This window comes from Euphorbia lathyris, chromosome 10 (genome assembly GCF_963576675.1).
Source record: "Euphorbia lathyris chromosome 10, ddEupLath1.1, whole genome shotgun sequence".
In the NCBI taxonomy this organism is placed as follows: domain Eukaryota; kingdom Viridiplantae; phylum Streptophyta; class Magnoliopsida; order Malpighiales; family Euphorbiaceae; genus Euphorbia; species Euphorbia lathyris.
In genome coordinates, this window is record NC_088919.1 from 71,240,456 (window position 1) to 71,261,319 (window position 20,864).

General features: G+C 32.6%; 2 protein-coding genes across 3 annotated transcripts; both read right to left on the reverse strand.

Annotated features, from left to right (window-relative positions):
• Nucleotides 1–330: 330 nt before the first annotated feature.
• On the reverse strand, nucleotides 331–10,912 carry LOC136209581 (uncharacterized). The gene is made up of 10 exons (XM_066001093.1): nucleotides 10,809–10,912; nucleotides 9,885–9,967; nucleotides 9,721–9,802; nucleotides 9,077–9,172; nucleotides 3,372–5,309; nucleotides 2,860–3,247; nucleotides 2,584–2,649; nucleotides 2,194–2,374; nucleotides 1,884–2,045; nucleotides 331–411 (listed from the first exon to the last, which is right to left on the reverse strand). Exons 6-10 carry the CDS (start codon nucleotides 3,172–3,174, stop codon nucleotides 404–406), a joined length of 732 nt encoding a protein of 243 aa, XP_065857165.1. The 5' UTR covers nucleotides 3,175–3,247; nucleotides 3,372–5,309; nucleotides 9,077–9,172; nucleotides 9,721–9,802; nucleotides 9,885–9,967; nucleotides 10,809–10,912; the 3' UTR covers nucleotides 331–403.
• A 354-nt stretch (nucleotides 10,913–11,266) lies between these two features.
• LOC136209586 (uncharacterized) lies at nucleotides 11,267–20,542 on the reverse strand. 2 transcript variants are annotated; one of them, XM_066001099.1, is made up of 9 exons: nucleotides 20,458–20,542; nucleotides 19,994–20,095; nucleotides 19,814–19,909; nucleotides 14,111–16,046; nucleotides 13,776–13,986; nucleotides 13,500–13,565; nucleotides 13,110–13,290; nucleotides 12,800–12,961; nucleotides 11,267–11,347 (listed from the first exon to the last, which is right to left on the reverse strand). In XM_066001099.1, the coding sequence occupies exons 5-9, from the start codon at nucleotides 13,911–13,913 to the stop codon at nucleotides 11,340–11,342; spliced, it is 555 nt and encodes a 184-aa protein (XP_065857171.1). In that variant the 5' UTR covers nucleotides 13,914–13,986; nucleotides 14,111–16,046; nucleotides 19,814–19,909; nucleotides 19,994–20,095; nucleotides 20,458–20,542; the 3' UTR covers nucleotides 11,267–11,339. The 2 variants fall into 2 exon arrangements, with proteins under 2 accessions (XP_065857171.1, XP_065857170.1); XM_066001098.1 differs by lacking the exon at nucleotides 11,267–11,347 and having other exon boundaries at nucleotides 12,396–12,961.
• Nucleotides 20,543–20,864: the final 322 nt, after the last annotated feature.

The window sequence follows — 20,864 nt, forward strand, 5'->3', positions numbered from 1 at the left end:
AACTAGCGAATCATAACCTTTGTGAAATAGTCTCACTAAGGTTCAAATAAAAAATTAACAAAATTGGCAGTAAAAAATACCTAAGATAATCCCAAACATTATTAAAATGATATGCAACTCTACATGTATTCGTCATTTCCATTTTCTATTTTATTTGGCCTAATAAAGAAAGATTGAACACTCTACATTACATTGATTACATTCTATTATAACCCTATTTAGAGTAAAGTAACAAATATTATTCCCCTTCCCCAAAATATTTGATTTTCATCTCAGTGTACCCTGGAAAAAGCAGTTCACAGCAGCTTACTCATTGAAATAACGCTGACCATGATGGATGTTAGTAGTTGTCATACTCAAATCATTGAATTCCCCAACAACATCCTCTAATGCTCCCAATATATCAAGTCTCTGCATTGAGAAGGAACAAATTATTTGGCATTTAAATTTGCTTACATGTGCTTACCAGTTTATGTGTTCACTATAATACATATAGAACATAAGACCAAGGTAATTTGAGGATAAAAATACTTAAGACTTAAGACTCGGGTAAATTTTATCAATGGTGTACAACCTTTAGTCCGTTTCACACTTGGTGTACAACCTTTAATTTTTCTCACTAATATGTACGAACTTATAGGTCACCTCCCATTTTGGTGTACAGCAGGTAAAAATGACCGGTCAACGCATAGTCAACGTGCCACTTCATCACTTTTCATTCAAATCATTAATAAAAGTGGGACCCACAAATTAAAAAATAATTAATTTTTATCCTTTCTCTTTTTTACCCTTATCCTTCCATATCTTCATCTTCTTCCTTCTATTTTTCTCTCTCTCTAACCTCTCTCTCCAAATTTATTTCTCTCTCTAGCTCATCTCTCTCTAACCTTCTCTATAATATATAAATAATTAAGGTTTTTACTGATTGTTAATGATACGTAAACTCTGGTCGGTAAGAATAAAGAAAAAGTGATAATGCTTGTCTATTTAAGTTATAGGAAACTTCATTTTGCTGTACTATATTTTCATGTTACTTTGTGCATCCAATGTCTTGAAAAAATAAAATCCATTTTCACCATAACAGTTTAAACTATGATCCTGATTGATGGTGATTGATAATTTTTGAGTTATTATAATGTTGAACCTCTCATTTTTTAACACTAGTCTTTAAAAATTGATTAATTTTTGTGTTCTGTTACCTTGAAGCTAGCAAGAGCTATTCTCAGCCCTGTAAAATTAATTCATAGGAATGTAAATGTTTTTGCGAATTATTCTAAATTTATTACGGATTGATAACTATAGCAACCAGTAGTTATTTTCGTTTTAAAAGTAACAAAATATGATTTGATTAATTTGAGAAGCATTCATTTTTTGTTTCAAAAAAAAAAAAAAAAGAAGCATTCATTTTTATAATTTCATATGGAATGGAAATAGATATTTTTCCAACATAAATAGCACTGCAACTCTATTTCATTGAGGAAAAAAATTACCCGCATCAAATTTTTACATGTTTTGATTGGTTAGGTATTATTTCTTTGTTGAACCATAGTTTGTTTGAACCATTAGAAAAGCAATCTCAAATAAAGAAGGTTAGAGAGAAAAACAAATTTGAAGAGAGATTAGAGAGAGAAAAAAATTTGAAGAGAGAAAGAAATAGAGGGGAGAAGGTGAAGATATGGAGAGATAAGGGTAAAAAAGAGAAAGGATAAAAATTAATTATTTTTTAATTTGTGGGTCCCACGTGCGTTGACAGGTCATTTTTACCTGCTGTACACCAAAGTGGGAGGTCACCTATAAGGTCGTACATATTAGTGAGACAAAATGAAGGTTGTACACCAAAGTGTGAAATGGGACAAAGGTTGTACACCATTAGTGAAAGTTACCCCTTAAGACTCCATTAACTACTCCTTTCAGTTTGACCTCATCGAGATGAAAAGCAGCATGTTTAGCATCAACCAAAGTTACAACACCGTCCAACTTGACATCATTACAAACCGCATCCTCAGCATAAAAAATCTGAATTATTGGTGCTGGATTAGCAAGACCTGTAAGGTTTCAGTATGGCATATTTTAGTAAATGTGTAACAAGTACATCATTTGATGTACACACAACAAGAAAGCATTTAGATAACAAGTCACTACTGTATAGCGATTTCAGAACAGTACATTTTGACTAATACAGTAATATCTAACCTGTAGTTTCAATTACAATATGATCAAAATTTCCTCTGTTTTTAGCCACTAGTTCAGCTATCATTCTCACAAGATCACCCCTCACTGTACAGCACAAACAACCATTGTTCAACATAATAATGTCTTCAGCTCCAGTAGTTTTTGCAGCAACTAGAGAACCATCAATGTCAACTTCACCGTACTGCAATTCAACATTAGGAGAGGAAATTATACATCTGCACACTATAAACGTACTCTCACAAGCAGGACTATAATAATAAACTTACAAAAGTTTGAGATTATGTACCATGGTCATAATGATACAACAATATACATAGAGACTCCCATGATTATAGCAAAAATGGTGGTTTAACTAATAAGCGAACAGCCAAAAACAATGCAAACTAATACCTCATTCTCAATCACTGCTATGCGCTTCCCATGGTCTGCAGTCAATATATGGTTAAGTAATGTTGTCTGTTCATCAACGCAAGGAAAAATGTCAGCCCAATTAAGTCCAGTTGAGAAGAAATTCAAGAAAATGGAAATTTTTAACTAGCATTTGCATTGACCATTTAGAAAGCTTAATAAGTCAGCAATTACATTTGAAGTAGCATATCTTCTTAATTTTAGTACGAATTAATACAAAGGGAAAAGGTAACAACTAAAATAGAAAGATTACAATACCTTTCCAGAACCCAAAAAGCCGGTAATAATGGTAGCAGGAATTCGATCATCGGGAGGAATCTTGGTGGTGACATCACAATCCTCGGATGCGGCGGCAAAAGAAAATCTACAGGGGTTTTTGAAAGATGGTTTGGAGAAACCGAGAGCGAGGTTTGTAGAATGAAAGGAGCGGGTAGCTTGAATGGATAAGGTGGGTTGAGGTTTGAAGAAAAGAGGAAGGAGTGAGGTGCCACTAGTGGAAAGAGGGGTTTGTTGGCGAGAAGAGAAGGAAATGAAGGAGGTGGCTCTTGCTATATCCACTGATAGTGAAGCCATGTGCGGGAAGAGAGAGAGGTTGGGGTTTTTGATGGGTTTTGAGTTTCCAACTCCACTTCTTAAGACATTGAATCTAAACCCATAAAGGAAAAAGGAAAACACATAAAGACATTGAATCTAAACACATAAAGGAAAACACAAGAACATGAAGATAACATGAAAAAATAAAGAAATTAACAAGAGATGAGAAGAGATACCGAACAGAATGAGGAAAACCCAAAAATCTGCTGAAGAAGGAATAGAGAGGCTCGTTGAGTCCCAATTTCAGAAGATGAGAGTGAGAAGATGGGAGCAGACCTAGGTCGAACAGGAAGGAGAGCTTTTTTGGCTGAAAGCGTGAACTTTGTGTCTGATTTTAGGGTGCGATTTGGTTTAAACTTCGGAATCAGAAAGGGAAACGGAAACGGAATGTGGCGGAATAAGAATCGGAATGACTATTTATTCAATATGTTTGGTTCAATCTGGAATGGGAATGCGATTCTCTTTGAAGCTGTTTGGTTTGTTAATGATCGTAATAAAAATGAGTACAAAATTTATTAAAAATAATTTAGTAAATAATAATAATTATAATTTCAATTAAATTAAAAAATATACAAAAATTTATATCATCTAGAAAAGCAAATTAATGATTTATTGATGATAACTTTTTTTACTGTACAAAAAAGTTGTATTATAAACTAGTACAGGAAAATACATTTGCACATAATATATCTATATATTATATAAATTATAAGGTGGATATATATAAATTATAAGGTGGATATGTTGGGTACGTGGGTTGGTAAAATAGTGGTGGGTATATGTTGGGTAAAACGTGGATATGTTATATTATTATTATTTTATATATATATATATAAATCATTAGGAATGAGAATGAAATTTGATTGAAGTGAAAAGTGGAGGGAATGAATAATTGTCAAAGTTGGGGAATGAGATTCTAATTCCCAAGCTATATTTGGTTAACCAAAAAGGGAATAATTTACTATCATTTCCATTCCATAATCTAAATTTATCTAACCAAACACTCCCTTAGGGGGGAATGAAATATTTGGAATGAATTTTAGGTCACATTGGCGGTAAATTAAAGATTAAGGTTATTAATGAGTGGGGTTTTTTATAATTAAAAGGTGGTTTTTTTATTGTTATGAAATAATGAGTGGAATGTTAGGAAAATTGAGTCAAATTATATACTTTGCTCATTAATATGATATCCGCACATTAAATGTATTGAGAACATATTTTTAATGAGCGGAAACTATACCTATATTAAATTTTGGTCACTAAAACCCTTTTTTCTTGCAGTGGAGATGACTGGAAAGATTGTTTGGAAAACTTAAATCAAATGGTTTTAGTTGTATCTCACATTTTCCGCGAAGGTAACAAAGTCGCAGATTGTTTGGCTAATTTAGGTAGAATTACTCAAAAAGAGAATTGGTGGGACTTTGCCCCATCAGTCTGCTTAGAATTTATTAGTGAGAACTTAAACGACGGTGTTGTCTATGGGTTTGTTTAATTGCTTGCTCTCTCTTTGTATGTTTTCTTTTTTCAATTTTAATTAAGCAGGTTCGGTTTCAGTGCTGCTTGGGTGCCAACCTAGTTGGGATTCTCTGCCCTCACAACCACTCACCTAGTTCCAATTAAAAAAATTAATCTATAGATTATTGCATACATATCTATTTTATTATTAATAGGTGGTAACACAAGAAAAAAAAAACTGTTCCAAGAAAAAAATGGAATGATGTAGAATTTAATGTGTTTCTTGATATTTGTGTTCGGGGCACCAATCTTGGTAAAAGAAGTGGAGGGGGATGGGGTCTGAAAGGATGGCCATGGGTAGAAAATGAAATGAAAATTGCGGGTCACATATTTACTAAAGATCAGATGAGAAATAAATGGGATTCGATGAAACTCCATTGGAAACTGTGGAAAGATCTAAAGGGAAAAGAGACAGTAAAAGGGACATCGTGATTGCTTCAATGGCACTACATAATTATATTCGAAGAAACACATTAGCAGATCCTGATTTTGTGCCGTATGACTCATTGAGTAGTTCAAATGATGTTGATACAAATGAAAATCACGAGGAAACTGGAGCAACTCAAATGAATGCTTTGAGAGATGAGATTGCTTCCATCCTATTTAGAGATAAAAATTGATCTTTAAAATGAAGAAATATTACAGACAATTTTATAGCAATTTAATTTTTAGTATATAGTTTTTTTTATGGAAAAATGAAGTTATATATAAATAATTATTTTTGTAATTGTAATTTAGTTATTTAGGTTATTTTTATTATTTTTAGAATTAATTTATATATTTATTTAAATCATGTCCATATTAGTCATTTTACATACTAACAGCAACACGCAATCATAGTTTTACCAAACACTAATAATCAAACAGCAAACAACAAACAGCAAACCGTAACAACAAACAGCAAACAGCAACAGCAGATAAAACAAACAGGCCCTTCCTTAAAAATAATTGTGATCAATGTAATTAATTTAAATACCAACAGTCAATTTCCTTCATGAATAATCATGTCCGTTCCTGAATAGTCATGTCTGTTTGTGAATATTGGCTTTGTTTTTATGTTTTATATATAATAGGTGTGTCTCTGCCAATTACTAGTAAATTTCAAGTCAGCAGTTATGGGACATTTTCCTGGAGATTTGATCACTGAAATTTTTATATGTTTGCCTGTTAAGTCAGTTCTACGATTCAGACGCGTTTCTAAATCTTTATGCGCAATCATAGATAGCCCTAATTTCGCAAATTACTATCTCATGAGATCTTCTGAAAACATCAGTCGTCGCAAGGTAATTTTACAGCATACATCATTGAAGAATGAGCCAAGACGATTTCATATAATTGATATGAATGATGGTGAGGAACAAGAGATTCTACTCGAAAAACCAAGCTTAGATATATGGAAAAACATATATGGCAACTGCAATGGTTTGCTTCTTATATATGGAAGTTGTTGCAAGATTGCTTTATGGAATCCATCCACTCGGAAGTATATGAATCTCCCGGATTGCCCTTCGGAAGCTGTAAGAAATTACAAAATATTTGGATTGGGTTTGGGTTATGATAACTCTATTAATGATTACAAAGTTGTGCTTATGTTATCTACACTGATTAAAACCCGAGTTTGGATTTATAGGATGAGATTGAAAAGGTGGACAAGGATTAAAGATTGTCCAAATTGTGTAGGATTATACTCTGGATTTGGATACTTTGCAGATGGTAGTCTACACTGGTTAGGCTCGGGTGACTGTGATATTTTGGCATTTGATATGAAAAAGGAGATGTTCTCGTTATTGCCTAAGCCTTTTTACCCCAGTATACCAGTTTTGACTGATTTGCATGTTTTAGAAGGGTGTCTTTGCTTCAGCTTTTCCTTTGGTCGTCACTCTGATTTATACATCAGAAAGAAGGATGAATTTGACCAGTTTACTTGGGAACGATTGTGCTATGTTAAAGAACCCATATATGCTTCCCCACATTATTCTGGAAAAGTCAAAGTCTTGGGATATTCAAAGAGCACGAATAAGATTCTTCTTAGTTATGGTATAAACAAATTGGTCTCATACAACATTGAAGAGAAAAGTTTTGGAAACATTAAAATAAACAATCCTAATTTGTGGTTGTCATTTTGTTTTCCTGTTTTTTGTATTGAAAGTCTTGTGTGGGTGTAATTAATTTGTGCAAATACACAGATTCATTGATAGCTTCTGCAAAGTCTTTTTAGTATATGTTTAAGTAATTGTTGGATTCAATATTTTGTTGCTTTGCAAACTAAAAACTTTGACAATTTGCGTGCCATTACATTTTATATCAATTGTTTCTAGATGAACTTTTATTTGCAGTTAATTAATAATAGTGAATGCCAATGTGAATGAATAATGCAAAAAACAAAATAGAAAAGGTCTGAACTTGATGCTTAGATAGTATAAAATAAAATATATTCTAAAATATTAATAATTTTGGATAAAATTATTGGGAGGTCAATTAGGAGTCAGCGAAATTAAGATTAAGGGGCATGTTGAAATAAAAAACATAATTTTATGTATTTGAATTAGAAACCAATTTGGAGTCAAATGTTGACCATATATGCATGTGAATGAAAACTTTAGTTGAAAAGTGTGGTTTGAAATAGTCCAATATGTGCTATAAAATTTAAAATTAAAATGTATGGTAAGTTTATATTTTATTGTTTGTGAGGAATTATAAAATGTATGATTCAATTCTTCAATAAGATTGAATCTCTGTTCACCATATGTGAGAACCATACTCATGTACTTTTTTTCATTCTACATATTTTTTTCCCATTTCATTAATAGTTCTTCCCTTGTATTTTTTGTATGGTAAGGACCCGCCTGATTTCATCGCGGCTTCAATTGAAGCTAAACGATATGTCAATTTCTCTCTCTTTTTGTGGTTTTGGCTAAATTCAAAATTTTGAAAAGCTTTTGAGTCTATCTAACAGCAAGTCGCTGCTCAATCTGGGTTCATTAGTTTTTACTTAAGCTGTGTTCATCCTTTATGGCCTGGGAATGTTAGACTATGCTACTCTATACAGTAAATCCATTATCTAAGTTTGACACCATTCAATTCTCATATTCAGAAAATAAATTTATTTAGGAGAATTGTAAATCATGTAAGAACTCAGTTTTTGGACTGTATTTCCTAACGGAATGAACCAAACTGTAAGAGTTTGCAAACTTTTAAACCACGTTGTTTATATTTGAAAATGATTCAAGCCACATGGTTGGAGAACAAGAGAAATACGATAAACCGTATTTGTAAACTTTTAAACTATAAAAAATATCTTTGCAAATGCATAAATCTTATCGAGAATGAGTTACCAAGTGATTTATATATTTATCAGTTCGACTAATCTCACCTCCCCTTGTTCTCAAGAAAAATGGGATTTAATGACGAAAAACCATCACTAGAAATCTAATTCCACTCATTAAATGTTTTTAATGAGCGGAATTTTCCCCTTGAGGAAGCCCTTCTTACTAAAAGTATTAATGAGCGGAATAATTCCGCTCATTATTAGCTTACAATGAGTGGACATTTACCCTTACTAGAAACTATATATAATGATTAAAAATACACTCATTAAAAGTATTTATATTGATAAAAAATACGCTCATTAAAAATATTTATAATGATTAAAAATACACACATTAAAAGTATTTATAATGATTAAAAATACGTCCATTAAAAATATTTAAAATATATAATGATTTGGATTGAAGGGAGCTGCTCTAAATTAGAGAGAAAACATATTAAAATATACTAATTGAACATTATAAAAGATCATAAGAATGCAATGGTAATGAAATACCATTTGGCCAATACATCCACAGGGCATTTCATGACCATATTTAGTACGAAAATCTAAGCAGGTCAACCAAACTTCAGTTTTTCATCACGTAAAACCTAAGCATAGGTAGTAGCTACTATATGTGATACCCACTAAACTCAAAATTTATACTATATGTTCTATCTGGGAACATTCAGATACTGACACAAAAATTTCTATTAATTTCTAAAAGTATAGGCAATGGCAAGCTTAATGGTGGAGTCCACAACAACTACTCAAAACAGGTGGAGTAAACTCACAACTTCTGGGCACAAAGAGAGAGAGACGTGGAGAGTGAAATCATAGCAAGAGCAGGGGAAATAATAGCAAAGCCAAGTTTTGGAATAGGCTATGAAAATGGCAGACAAGTTTTTGAAAAATTAAGAGCAAATGACCTTATAGAAGATCATTAGTTTTTGAAAACGTACTACAAACTAATAAAAGATCATTAGTTTTTGAAAACATAGTACGAACTAATATTTGAGCATTATAGAAGATCATAAGAATGCAATAGTAATAAAATACCATTTGGCCAACACATCCAGGGGCATTTCATAACCATATTGAACCGAAACTCAGCTGCCTCATTTCGAGCTTGTTGGACTAATGTCCTTGCATCAGCTGTAAATTGACAAAGAAAATGAAATTTCATGCTAATAATCCATAAGAGTTAACCAAAAGCAAGGGTGCAGATGCAGTACAAACCAGAATATTTTGCAAACGCGGCAAAATGTGAAGCAAAGAAGAGTTGAGATTTTAAAGAAGATTCATTCATGAGTAGCTCAAGCTGGTTTCAGTAGTATTTACCTAGACATTAAACATTTGCCTGAATTTAATTTGTATTGGATCGTAACTAGAGAGGGTGAATTATCAGGTCGCAGTCTAGAAAAGAAATATGAAAACTTCTAGCACGTAGGCTTTCCATCACAAATGTTCAGAGAAACTGCAGTCAACAGGTTATTTTGATGGTGTAGAAAAAATGAGGTATCTACATTATTTCCCATCATTCCTATCATTGCGTGTCCAATCATGCTTCACAATGTGTACATTGCACGTAAAACTATAACCTTTATTGAACAAAATTAAACTCTGTAGTGACTAAACTAAAAGTGCATCACATCATAAAAAGAAATGCAGTTTCATTTCACAGGAGGGAAAGAGAAGCTAACCTGTCATGCCAGTGGCCAGTAATCCAAGGTACTTGGTAACAGGGAAAAGATGGGTAATACTAGTCCGATCCAAAAGCTTGTCCTGCTCAAATTTCAAGACGTGAATTTCCAAATTAAGCAAAAACATTCGAGTTCTAGATCAAAAAATTGAGAAGGTCACTTACCTGTGTGACAACACAGACAGAGTCCATCCCACGAGCTTCAATGGATGTAATGGAAGCGGCCTTCACAGCTTTAAACGAATATTCTACAATAAAAATGACTCAAAATTTAAATAAACCTGTAGGATTCACAACTTGCCACGAAGACACATGAAATAGAGTCTAAGTATTGCTTGATAAATTTTCTTAACTTGTCCCATTTATGATACGTTACAAAATTGACTTTACCGATAAAATTATGCTTATAGATAACAGAAGCATGTCTCGTATGCTATGAAATACTAGAAAATCACGGAAGTTCAGTTAGGTCCCTCAAGGTGGAAAATTTTGCAACTTAGGATCTTAACAGGACTTAAGCTTGGTTTCTAACATTATTTTCCAACAACAAATCAATTACATTTAAGGCTTTGTCCTCTAGTTGCAGCAACTATGCCAGAAAACGAAGATTCACTTACGTTCCAGTCCTCACAGAATGAAAGAGACTGCGAGCTCTCAGACGACTTCTATGCAAGTACAGGGAAGCCCGAAAAATTGACAAGCACATGTACCATGAGATGTACATGAAAGTGAAAGGTAACATGTTCAAGAACAAGTGCGTGCTGATGGAAAGTATCCATAAATCAATGGCTGAAAAAGCAAGAGAGAAGACCTTGCCTTACCAGTTTGAGGCTAAACGTGCAAGGAGTAAGGCAAGCAGGGAGAGAAATATTGCAAGAAGAGAGGAGCGTTTTACACAGGGCCTGGGAGAAAAGGCACCACAACAGCTAATTTTGTCTTTTTTCACATGAAAAGACTTTTTACAAACAAACAAATAACAGATGACCACAACAGAATATTACAATTCTCAGCAAATTTAACCAACCATCTAGCTGCTCATTTGCAAAACTATTGAGCAAATTCTTTTCAATTACTGAAATGAAACCTCACCTGCTAGAAGCTGAACAAACAATGTTGTCTCACAATCTCTCAGCCTCTCAACCAATTTGGATAAGAAGGGGAGTAAATAATTCATGCTTAACTTCCTTTATATCCTGCTTAAAACAGAAAAATAAATAAACTAGCGAATCATAACCTTTGTGAAATAGTCTCACTAAGGTTCAAATAAAAAATTAACAAAATTGGCAGTAAAAAATACCTAAGATAATCCCAAACATTATTAAAATGATATGCAACTCTACATGTATTCGTCATTTCCATTTTCTATTTTATTTGGCCTAATAAAGAAAGATTGAACACTCTACATTACATTGATTACATTCTATTATAACCCTATTTAGAGTAAAGTAACAAATATTATTCCCCTTCCCCAAAATATTTGATTTTCATCTCAGTGTACCCTGGAAAAAGCAGTTCACAGCAGCTTACTCATTGAAATAACGCTGACCATGATGGATGTTAGTAGTTGTCATACTCAAATCATTGAATTCCCCAACAACATCCTCTAATGCTCCCAATATATCAAGTCTCTGCATTGAGAAGGAACAAATTATTTGGCATTTAAATTTGCTTACATGTGCTTACTAGTTTATGTGTTCACTATAATACATATAGAACATAAGACCAAGGTAATTTGAGGATAAAAATACTTAAGACTTAAGACTCGGGTAAATTTCATCAATGGTGTACAACCTTTAGTCCGTTTCACACTTGGTGTACAACCTTTAATTTTTCTCACTAATATGTACGAACTTATAGGTGACCTCCCATTTTGGTGTACAGCAGGTAAAAATGACCGGTCAACGCATAGTCAACGCGCCACCTCATCACTTTTCATTCAAATCATTAATAAAAGTGGGACTCACAAATTAAAAAATAATTAATTTTTATCCTTTCTCTTTTTTACCCTTATCCTTCCATATCTTCATCTTCTTCCTTCTATTTTTCTCTCTCTCTAACCTCTCTCTCCAAATTTATTTCTCTCTCTAACCTTCTCTATAATATATAAATAATTAAGGTTTTTACTGATTGTTAATGATACGTAAACTCTGGTCGGTAAGAATAAAGAAAAAGTGATAATGCTTGTCTATTTAGTTTATAGGAAACTTCATTTTGCTGTACTATATTTTCATGTTACTTCGTGCATCCAATGTCTTGAAAAAATAAAATCCATTTTCACCATAACAGTTTAAACTATGATCCTGATTGATCGTGATTGATAATTTTTGAGTTATTATAATGTTGAACCTCTCATTTTTTAACACTAGTCCTTAAAAATTGATTAATTTTTGTGTTCTGTTACCTTGAAGCTAGCAAGAGCTATTCTCAGCCCTGTAAAATTAATTCATAGGAATGTAAATGTTTTTGCGAATTATTCTAAATTTATTACGGATTGATAACTATAGCAACCAGTAATTATTTTCGTTTTAAAAGTAACAAAATATGATTTGATTAATTTGAGAAGCATTCATTTTTTGTTTCAAAAAAAAAAAAAAGAAGCATTCATTTTTATAATTTCATATGGAATGGAAATAGATATTTTTCCAACATAAATAGCACTGCAACTCTATTTCATTGAGGAAAAAAATTACCCGCATCAAATTTTTACATGTTTTGATTGGTTAGGTATTATTTCTTTGTTGAACCATAGTTTGTTTGAACCATTAGAAAAGCAATCTCAAATAAAGAAGGTTAGAGAGAAAAACAAATTTGAAGAGAGATTAGAGAGAGAAAAAAATTTGAAGAGAGAAAGAAATAGAGGGGAGAAGGTGAAGATATGGAGAGATAAGGGTAAAAAAGAAAAAGGATAAAAATTAATTATTTTTTAATTTGTGGGTCCCACGGTTGACAGGTCATTTTTACCTGCTGTACACCAAAGTGGGAGGTCACCTATAAGGTCGTACATATTAGTGAGACAAAATGAAGGTTGTACACCAAAGTGTGAAATGGGACAAAGGTTGTACACCATTAGTGAAATTTACCCCTTAAGACTCCATTAACTACTCCTTTCAGTTTGACCTCATCGAGATGAAAAGCAGCATGTTTAGCATCAACCAAAGTTACAACACCGTCCAACTTGACATCATTACAAACCGCATCCTCAGCATAAAAAATCTGAATTATTGGTGCTGGATTAGCAAGACCTGTAAGGTTTCAGTATGGCATATTTTAGTAAATGTGTAACAAGTACATCATTTGATGTACACACAACAAGAAAGCATTTAGATAACAAGTCACTACTGTATAGCGATTTCAGAACAGTACATTTTGACTAATACAGTAATATCTAACCTGTAGTTTCAATTACAATATGATCAAAATTTCCTCTGTTTTTAGCCACTAGTTCAGCTATCATTCTCACAAGATCACCCCTCACTGTACAGCACAAACAACCATTGTTCAACATAATAATGTCTTCAGCTCCAGTAGTTTTTGCAGCAACTAGAGAACCATCAATGTCAAATTCGCCGTACTGCAATTCAACATTAGGAGAGGAAATTATACATCTGCACACTATAAACGTACTCTCACAAGCAGGACTATAATAATAAACTTACAAAAGTTTGAGATTATGCACCATGGTCATAATGATACAACAATATACATAGAGACTCCCATGATTATAGCAAAAATGGTGGTTTAACTAATAAGCGAACAGCCAAAAACAATGCAAACTAATACCTCATTCTCAATCACTGCTATGCGCTTCCCATGGTCTGCAGTCAATATATGGTTAAGTAATGTTGTCTGTTCATCAACGCAAGGAAAAATGTCAGCCCAATTAAGTTCAGTTGAGAAGAAATTCAAGAAAATGGAAATTTTTAACTAGCATTTGCATTGACCATTTAGAAAGCTTAATAAGTCAGCAATTACATTTGAAGTAGCATATCTTCTTAATTTTAGTACGAATTAATACAAAGGGAAAAGGTAACAACTAAAATAGAAAGATTACAATACCTTTCCAGAACCCAAAAAGCCGGTAATAATGGTAGCAGGAATTCGATCATCGGGAGGAATCTTGGTGGTGACATCACAATCCTCGGATGCGGCGGCAAAAGAAAATCTACAGGGGTTTTTGAAAGATGGTGAAGCCATGTACGGGAAGAGAGAGAGGTTGGGGTTTTTGATGGGTTTTGAGTTTCCAACTCCACTTCTTAAGACATTGAATCTAAACCCATAAAGGAAAAAGGAAAACACATAAAGACATTGAATCTAAACACATAAAGGAAAACACAAGAACATGAAGAAAACATGAAAAAATAAAGAAATTAACAAGAGATGAGAAGAGATACCGAACAGAATGAGGAAAACCCAAAAATCTGCTGAAGAAGGAATAGAGAGGCTAGTTGAGTCCCAATTTCAGAAGATGAGAGTGAGAAGATGGGAGCAGACCTAGGTCGAACAGGAAGGAGAGCTTTTTTGGCTGAAAGCGTGAACTTTGTGTCTGATTTTAGGGTGCGATTTGGTTTAAACTTCGGAATCAGAAAGGGAAACGGAAACGGAATGTGGCGGAATAAGAATCGGAATGACTATTTATTCAATATGTTTGGTTCAACCTGGAATGGGAATGCGATTCTCTTTGAAGCTGTTTGGTTTGTTAATGATCGTAATAAAAATGAGTACAAAATTTATTAAAAATAATTTAGTAAATAATAATAATTATAATTTCAATTAAATTAAAAAATATACAAAAATTTATATCATCTAGAAAAGCAAATTAATGATTTATTGATGATAACTTTTTTTACTGTACAAAAAAGTTGTATTATAAACTAGTACAGGAAAATACATTTACACATAATATATCTATATATTATATAAATTATAAGGTGGATATATATAAATTATAAGGTGGATATGTTGGGTACGTGGGTTGGTAAAATAGTGGTGGGTATATGTTGGGTAAAACGTGGATATGTTATATTATTATTATTTTTTATATATATATAAATCATTAGGAATGAGAATGAAATTTGATTGAAGTGAAAAGTGGAGGGAATGAATAATTGTCAAAGTTGGGGAATGAGATTCTAATTCCCAAGCTATATTTGGTTAACCAAAAAGGGAATAATTTACTATCATTTCCATTCCATAATCTAAATTTATCTAACCAAACACTCCCTTAGGGGGGAATGAAATATTTGGAATGAATTTTAGGTCACATTGGCGGTAAATTAAAGATTAAGGTTATTAATGAGTGGGGTTTTTTATAATTAAAAGGTGGTTTTTTTATTGTTATGAAATAATGAGTGGAATGTTAGGAAAATTGAGTCAAATTATATACTTTGCTCATTAATATGATATCCGCACATTAAATGTATTGAGAACATATTTTTAATGAGCGGAAACTATACCTATATTAAATTTTGGTCACTAAAACCCTTTTTTCTTGTAGTGGAGATGACTGGAAAGATTGTTTGGAAAACTTAAATCAAATGGTTTTAGTTGTATCTCACATTTTCCGCGAAGGTAACAAAGTCGCAGATTGTTTGGCTAATTTAGGTAGAATTACTCAAAAAGAGAATTGGTGGGACTTTGCCCCATCAGTCTGCTTAGAATTTATTAGTGAGAACTTAAACGACGGTGTTGTCTATGGGTTTGTTTAATTGCTTGCTCTCTCTTTGTATGTTTTCTTTTTTCAATTTTAATTAAGCAGGTTCGGTTTCAGTGCTGCAGGGGTGCCAACCTAGTTGGGATTCTCTGCCCTCACAACCACTCACCTAGTTCCAATTAAAAAAATTAATCTATAGATTATTGCATACATATCTATTTTATTATTAATAGGTGGTAACACAAGAAAAAAAAAACTGTTCCAAGAAAAAAATGGAATGATGTAGAATTTAATGTGTTTCTTGATATTTGTGTTCGGGGCACCAATCTTGGTAAAAGAAGTGGAGGGGGATGGGGTCTGAAAGGATGGCCATGGGTAGAAAATGAAATGAAAATTGCGGGTCACATATTTACTAAAGATCAGATGAGAAATAAATGGGATTCGATGAAACTCCATTGGAAACTGTGGAAAGATCTAAAGGGAAAAGAGACAGTAAAAGGGATATCGTGATTGCTTCAATGGCACTACGTAATTATATTCGAAGAAACACATTAGCAGATCCTGATTTTGTGCCGTATGACTCATTGAGTAGTTCAAATGATGTTGATACAAATGAAAATCACGAGGAAACTGGAGCAACTCAAATGAATGCTTTGAGAGATGAGATTGCTTCCATCCTATTTAGAGATAAAAATTGATCTTTAAAATGAAGAAATATTACAGACAATTTTATAGCAATTTAATTTTTAGTATATAGTTTTTTTTATGGAAAAATGAAGTTATATATAAATAATTATTTTTGTAATTGTAATTTAGTTATTTAGGTTATTTTTATTATTTTTAGAATTAATTTATATATTTATTTAAATCATGTCCATATTAGTCATTTTACATACTAACAGCAACATGCAATCATAGTTTTACCAAACACTAATAATCAAACAGCAAACAACAAACAGCAAACCGTAACAACAAACAGCAAACAGCAACAGCAGATAAAACAAACAGGCCCTTCCTTAAAAATAATTGTGATCAATGTAATTAATTTAAATACCAACAGTCAATTTCCTTCATGAATAATCATGTCCGTTCCTGAATAGTCATGTCTGTTTGTGAATATTGGCTTTGTTTTTATGTTTTATATATAATAGGTGTGTCTCTGCCAATTACTAGTAAATTTCAAGTCAGCAGTTATGGGACATTTTCCTGGAGATTTGATCACTGAAATTTTTATATGTTTGCCTGTTAAGTCAGTTCTACGATTCAGACGCGTTTCTAAATCTTTATGCGCAATCATAGATAGCCCTAATTTCGCAAATTACTATCTCATGAGATCTTCTGAAAACATCAGTCGTCGCAAGGTAATTTTACAGCATACATCATTGAAGAATGAGCCAAGACGATTTCATATAATTGATATGAATGATGGTGAGGAACAAGAGATTCTACTCGAAAAACCAAGCTTAGATATATGGAAAAACATATATGGCAACTGCAATGGTTTGCTTCTTATATATGGAAGTTGTTGCAAGATTGCTTTATGGAATCCATCCACTCGGAAGTATATGAATCTCCCGGATTGCCCTTCGGAAGCTGTAAGAAATTACAAAATATTTGGATTGGGTTTGGGTTATGATAACTCTATTAATGATTACAAAGTTGTGCTTATGTTATCTACACTGATTAAAACCCGAGTTTGGATTTATAGGATGAGATTGAAAAGGTGGACAAGGATTAAAGATTGTCCAAATTGTGTAGGATTATACTCTGGATTTGGATACTTTGCAGATGGTAGTCTACACTGGTTAGGCTCGGGTGACCGTGATATTTTGGCATTTGATATGAAAAAGGAGATGTTCTCGTTATTGCCTAAGCCTTTTTACCCCAGTATACCAGTTTTGACTGATTTGCATGTTTTAGAAGGGTGTCTTTGCTTCAGCTTTTCCTTTGGTCGTCACTCTGATTTATACATCAGAAAGAAGGATGAATTTGACCAGTTTACTTGGGAACGATTGTGCTATGTTAAAGAACCCATATATGCTTCCCCACATTATTCTGGAAAAGTCAAAGTCTTGGGATATTCAAAGAGCACGAATAAGATTCTTCTTAGTTATGGTATAAACAAATTGGTCTCATACAACATTGAAGAGAAAAGTTTTGGAAACATTAAAATAAACAATCCTAATTTGTGGTTGTCATTTTGTTTTCCTGTTTTTTGTATTGAAAGTCTTGTGTGGGTGTAATTAATTTGTGCAAATACACAGATTCATTGATAGCTTCTGCAAAGTCTTTTTAGTATATGTTTAAGTAATTGTTGGATTCAATATTTTGTTGCTTTGCAAACTAAAAACTTTGACAATTTGCGTGCCATTACATTTTATATCAATTGTTTCTAGATGAACTTTTATTTGCAGTTAATTAATAATAGTGAATGCCAATGTGAATGAATAATGCAAAAAACAAAATAGAAAAGGTATGAACTTGATGCTTAGATAGTATAAAATAAAATATATTCTAAAATATTAATAATTTTGGATAAAATTATTGGGAGGTCAATTAGGAGTCAGCGAAATTAAGATTAAGGGGCATGTTGAAATAAAAAACATAATTTTATGTATTTGAATTAGAAACCAATTTGGAGTCAAATGTTGACCATATATGCATGTGAATGAAAACTTTAGTTGAAAAGTGTGGTTTGAAATAGTCCAATATGTGCTATAAAATTTAAAATTAAAATGTATGGTAAGTTTATATTTTATTGTTTGTGAGGAATTATAAAATGTATGATTCAATTCTTCAATAAGATTGAATCTCTGTTCACCATATGTGAGAACCATACTCATGTACTTTTTTTCATTCTACATATTTTTTTCCCATTTCATTAATAGTTCTTCCCTTGTATTTTTTGTATGGTAAGGACCCGCCTGATTTCATCGCGGCTTCAATTGAAGCTAAACGATATGTCAATTTCTCTCTCTTTTTGTGGTTTTGGCTAAATTCAAAATTTTGAAAAGCTTTTGAGTCTATCTAACAGCAAGTCGCTGCTCAATCTGGGTTCATTAGTTTTTACTTAAGCTGTGTTCATCCTTTATGGCCTGGGAATGTTAGACTATGCTACTCTATACAGTAAATCCATTATCTAAGTTTGACACCATTCAATTCTCATATTCAGAAAATAAATTTATTTAGGAGAATTGTAAATCATGTAAGAACTCAGTTTTTGGACTGTATTTCCTAACGGAATGAACCAAACTGTAAGAGTTTGCAAACTTTTAAACCACGTTGTTTATATTTGAAAATGATTCAAGCCACATGGTTGGAGAACAAGAGAAATACGATAAACCGTATTTGTAAACTTTTAAACTATAAAAAATATCTTTGCAAATGCATAAATCTTATCGAGAATGAGTTACCAAGTGATTTATATATTTATCAGTTCGACTAATCTCACCTCCCCTTGTTCTCAAGAAAAATGGGATTTAATGACGAAAAACCATCACTAGAAATCTAATTCCACTCATTAAATGTTTTTAATGAGCGGAATTTTCCCCTTGAGGAAGCCCTTCTTACTAAAAGTATTAATGAGCGGAATAATTCCGCTCATTATTAGCTTACAATGAGTGGACATTTACCCTTACTAGAAACTATATATAATGATTAAAAATACACTCATTAAAAGTATTTATATTGATAAAAAATACGCTCATTAAAAATATTTATAATGATTAAAAATACACACATTAAAAGTATTTATAATGATTAAAAATACGTCCATTAAAAATATTTAAAATATATAATGATTTGGATTGAAGGGAGCTGCTCTAAATTAGAGAGAAAACATATTAAAATATACTAATTGAACATTATAAAAGATCATAAGAATGCAATGGTAATGAAATACCATTTGGCCAATACATCCACAGGGCATTTCATGACCATATTTAGTACGAAAATCTAAGCAGGTCAACCAAACTTCAGTTTTTCATCACGTAAAACCTAAGCATAGGTAGTAGCTACTATATGTGATACCCACTAAACTCAAAATTTATACTATATGTTCTATCTGGGAACATTCAGATACTGACACAAAAATTTCTATTAATTTCTAAAAGTATAGGCAATGGCAAGCTTAATGGTGGAGTCCACAACAACTACTCAAAACAGGTGGAGTAAACTCACAACTTCTGGGCACAAAGAGAGAGAGACGTGGAGAGTGAAATCATAGCAAGAGCAGGGGAAATAATAGCAAAGCCAAGTTTTGGAATAGGCTATGAAAATGGCAGACAAGTTTTTGAAAAATTAAGAGCAAATGACCTTATAGAAGATCATTAGTTTTTGAAAACGTACTACAAACTAATAAAAGATCATTAGTTTTTGAAAACATAGTACGAACTAATATTTGAGCATTATAGAAGATCATAAGAATGCAATAGTAATAAAATACCATTTGGCCAACACATCCAGGGGCATTTCATAACCATATTGAACCGAAACTCAGCTGCCTCATTTCGAGCTTGTTGGACTAATGTCCTTGCATCAGCTGTAAATTGACAAAGAAAATGAAATTTCATGCTAATAATCCATAAGAGTTAACCAAAAGCAAGGGTGCAGATGCAGTACAAACCAGAATATTTTGCAAACGCGGCAAAATGTGAAGCAAAGAAGAGTTGAGATTTTAAAGAAGATTCATTCATGAGTAGCTCAAGCTGGTTTCAGTAGTATTTACCTAGACATTAAACATTTGCCTGAATTTAATTTGTATTGGATCGTAACTAGAGAGGGTGAATTATCAGGTCGCAGTCTAGAAAAGAAATATGAAAACTTCTAGCACGTAGGCTTTCCATCACAAATGTTCAGAGAAACTGCAGTCAACAGGTTATTTTGATGGTGTAGAAAAAATGAGGTATCTACATTATTTCCCATCATTCCTATCATTGCGTGTCCAATCATGCTTCACAATGTGTACATTGAACGTAAAACTATAACCTTTATTGAACAAAATTAAACTCTGTAGTGACTAAACTAAAAGTGCATCACATCATAAAAAGAAATGCAGTTTCATTTCACAGGAGGGAAAGAGAAGCTAACCTGTCATGCCAGTGGCCAGTAATCCAAGGTACTTGGTAACAGGGAAAAGATGGGTAATACTAGTCCGATCCAAAAGCTTGTCCTGCTCAAATTTCAAGACGTGAATTTCCAAATTAAGCAAAAACATTCGAGTTCTAGATCAAAAAATTGAGAAGGTCACTTACCTGTGTGACAACACAGACAGAGTCCATCCCACGAGCTTCAATGGATGTAATGGAAGCGGCCTTCACAGCTTTAAACGAATATTCTACAATAAAAATGACTCAAAATTTAAATAAACCTGTAGGATTCACAACTTGCCACGAAGACACATGAAATAGAGTCTAAGTATTGCTTGATAAATTTTCTTAACTTGTCCCATTTATGATACGTTACAAAATTGACTTTACCGATAAAATTATGCTTAT

Coding starts and splice junctions, on each gene's coding strand:
- LOC136209586 (XM_066001098.1), bottom strand. CDS start 13,913: ATGGCTTCACCATCTTTCAAAAACCCCTGTAGATTTTCTTTTGCCGCC. Junction 13,566..13,775: donor GCTTTTTGGGTTCTGGAAAG/GTATTGTAATCT, acceptor GTTGATGAACAG/ACAACATTACTTAACCATAT. Junction 13,291..13,499: donor TAGCAGTGATTGAGAATGAG/GTATTAGTTTGC, acceptor GTTGAATTGCAG/TACGGCGAATTTGACATTGA.
- LOC136209581 (XM_066001093.1), bottom strand. CDS start 3,174: ATGGCTTCACTATCAGTGGATATAGCAAGAGCCACCTCCTTCATTTCC. Junction 2,650..2,859: donor GCTTTTTGGGTTCTGGAAAG/GTATTGTAATCT, acceptor GTTGATGAACAG/ACAACATTACTTAACCATAT. Junction 2,375..2,583: donor TAGCAGTGATTGAGAATGAG/GTATTAGTTTGC, acceptor GTTGAATTGCAG/TACGGTGAAGTTGACATTGA.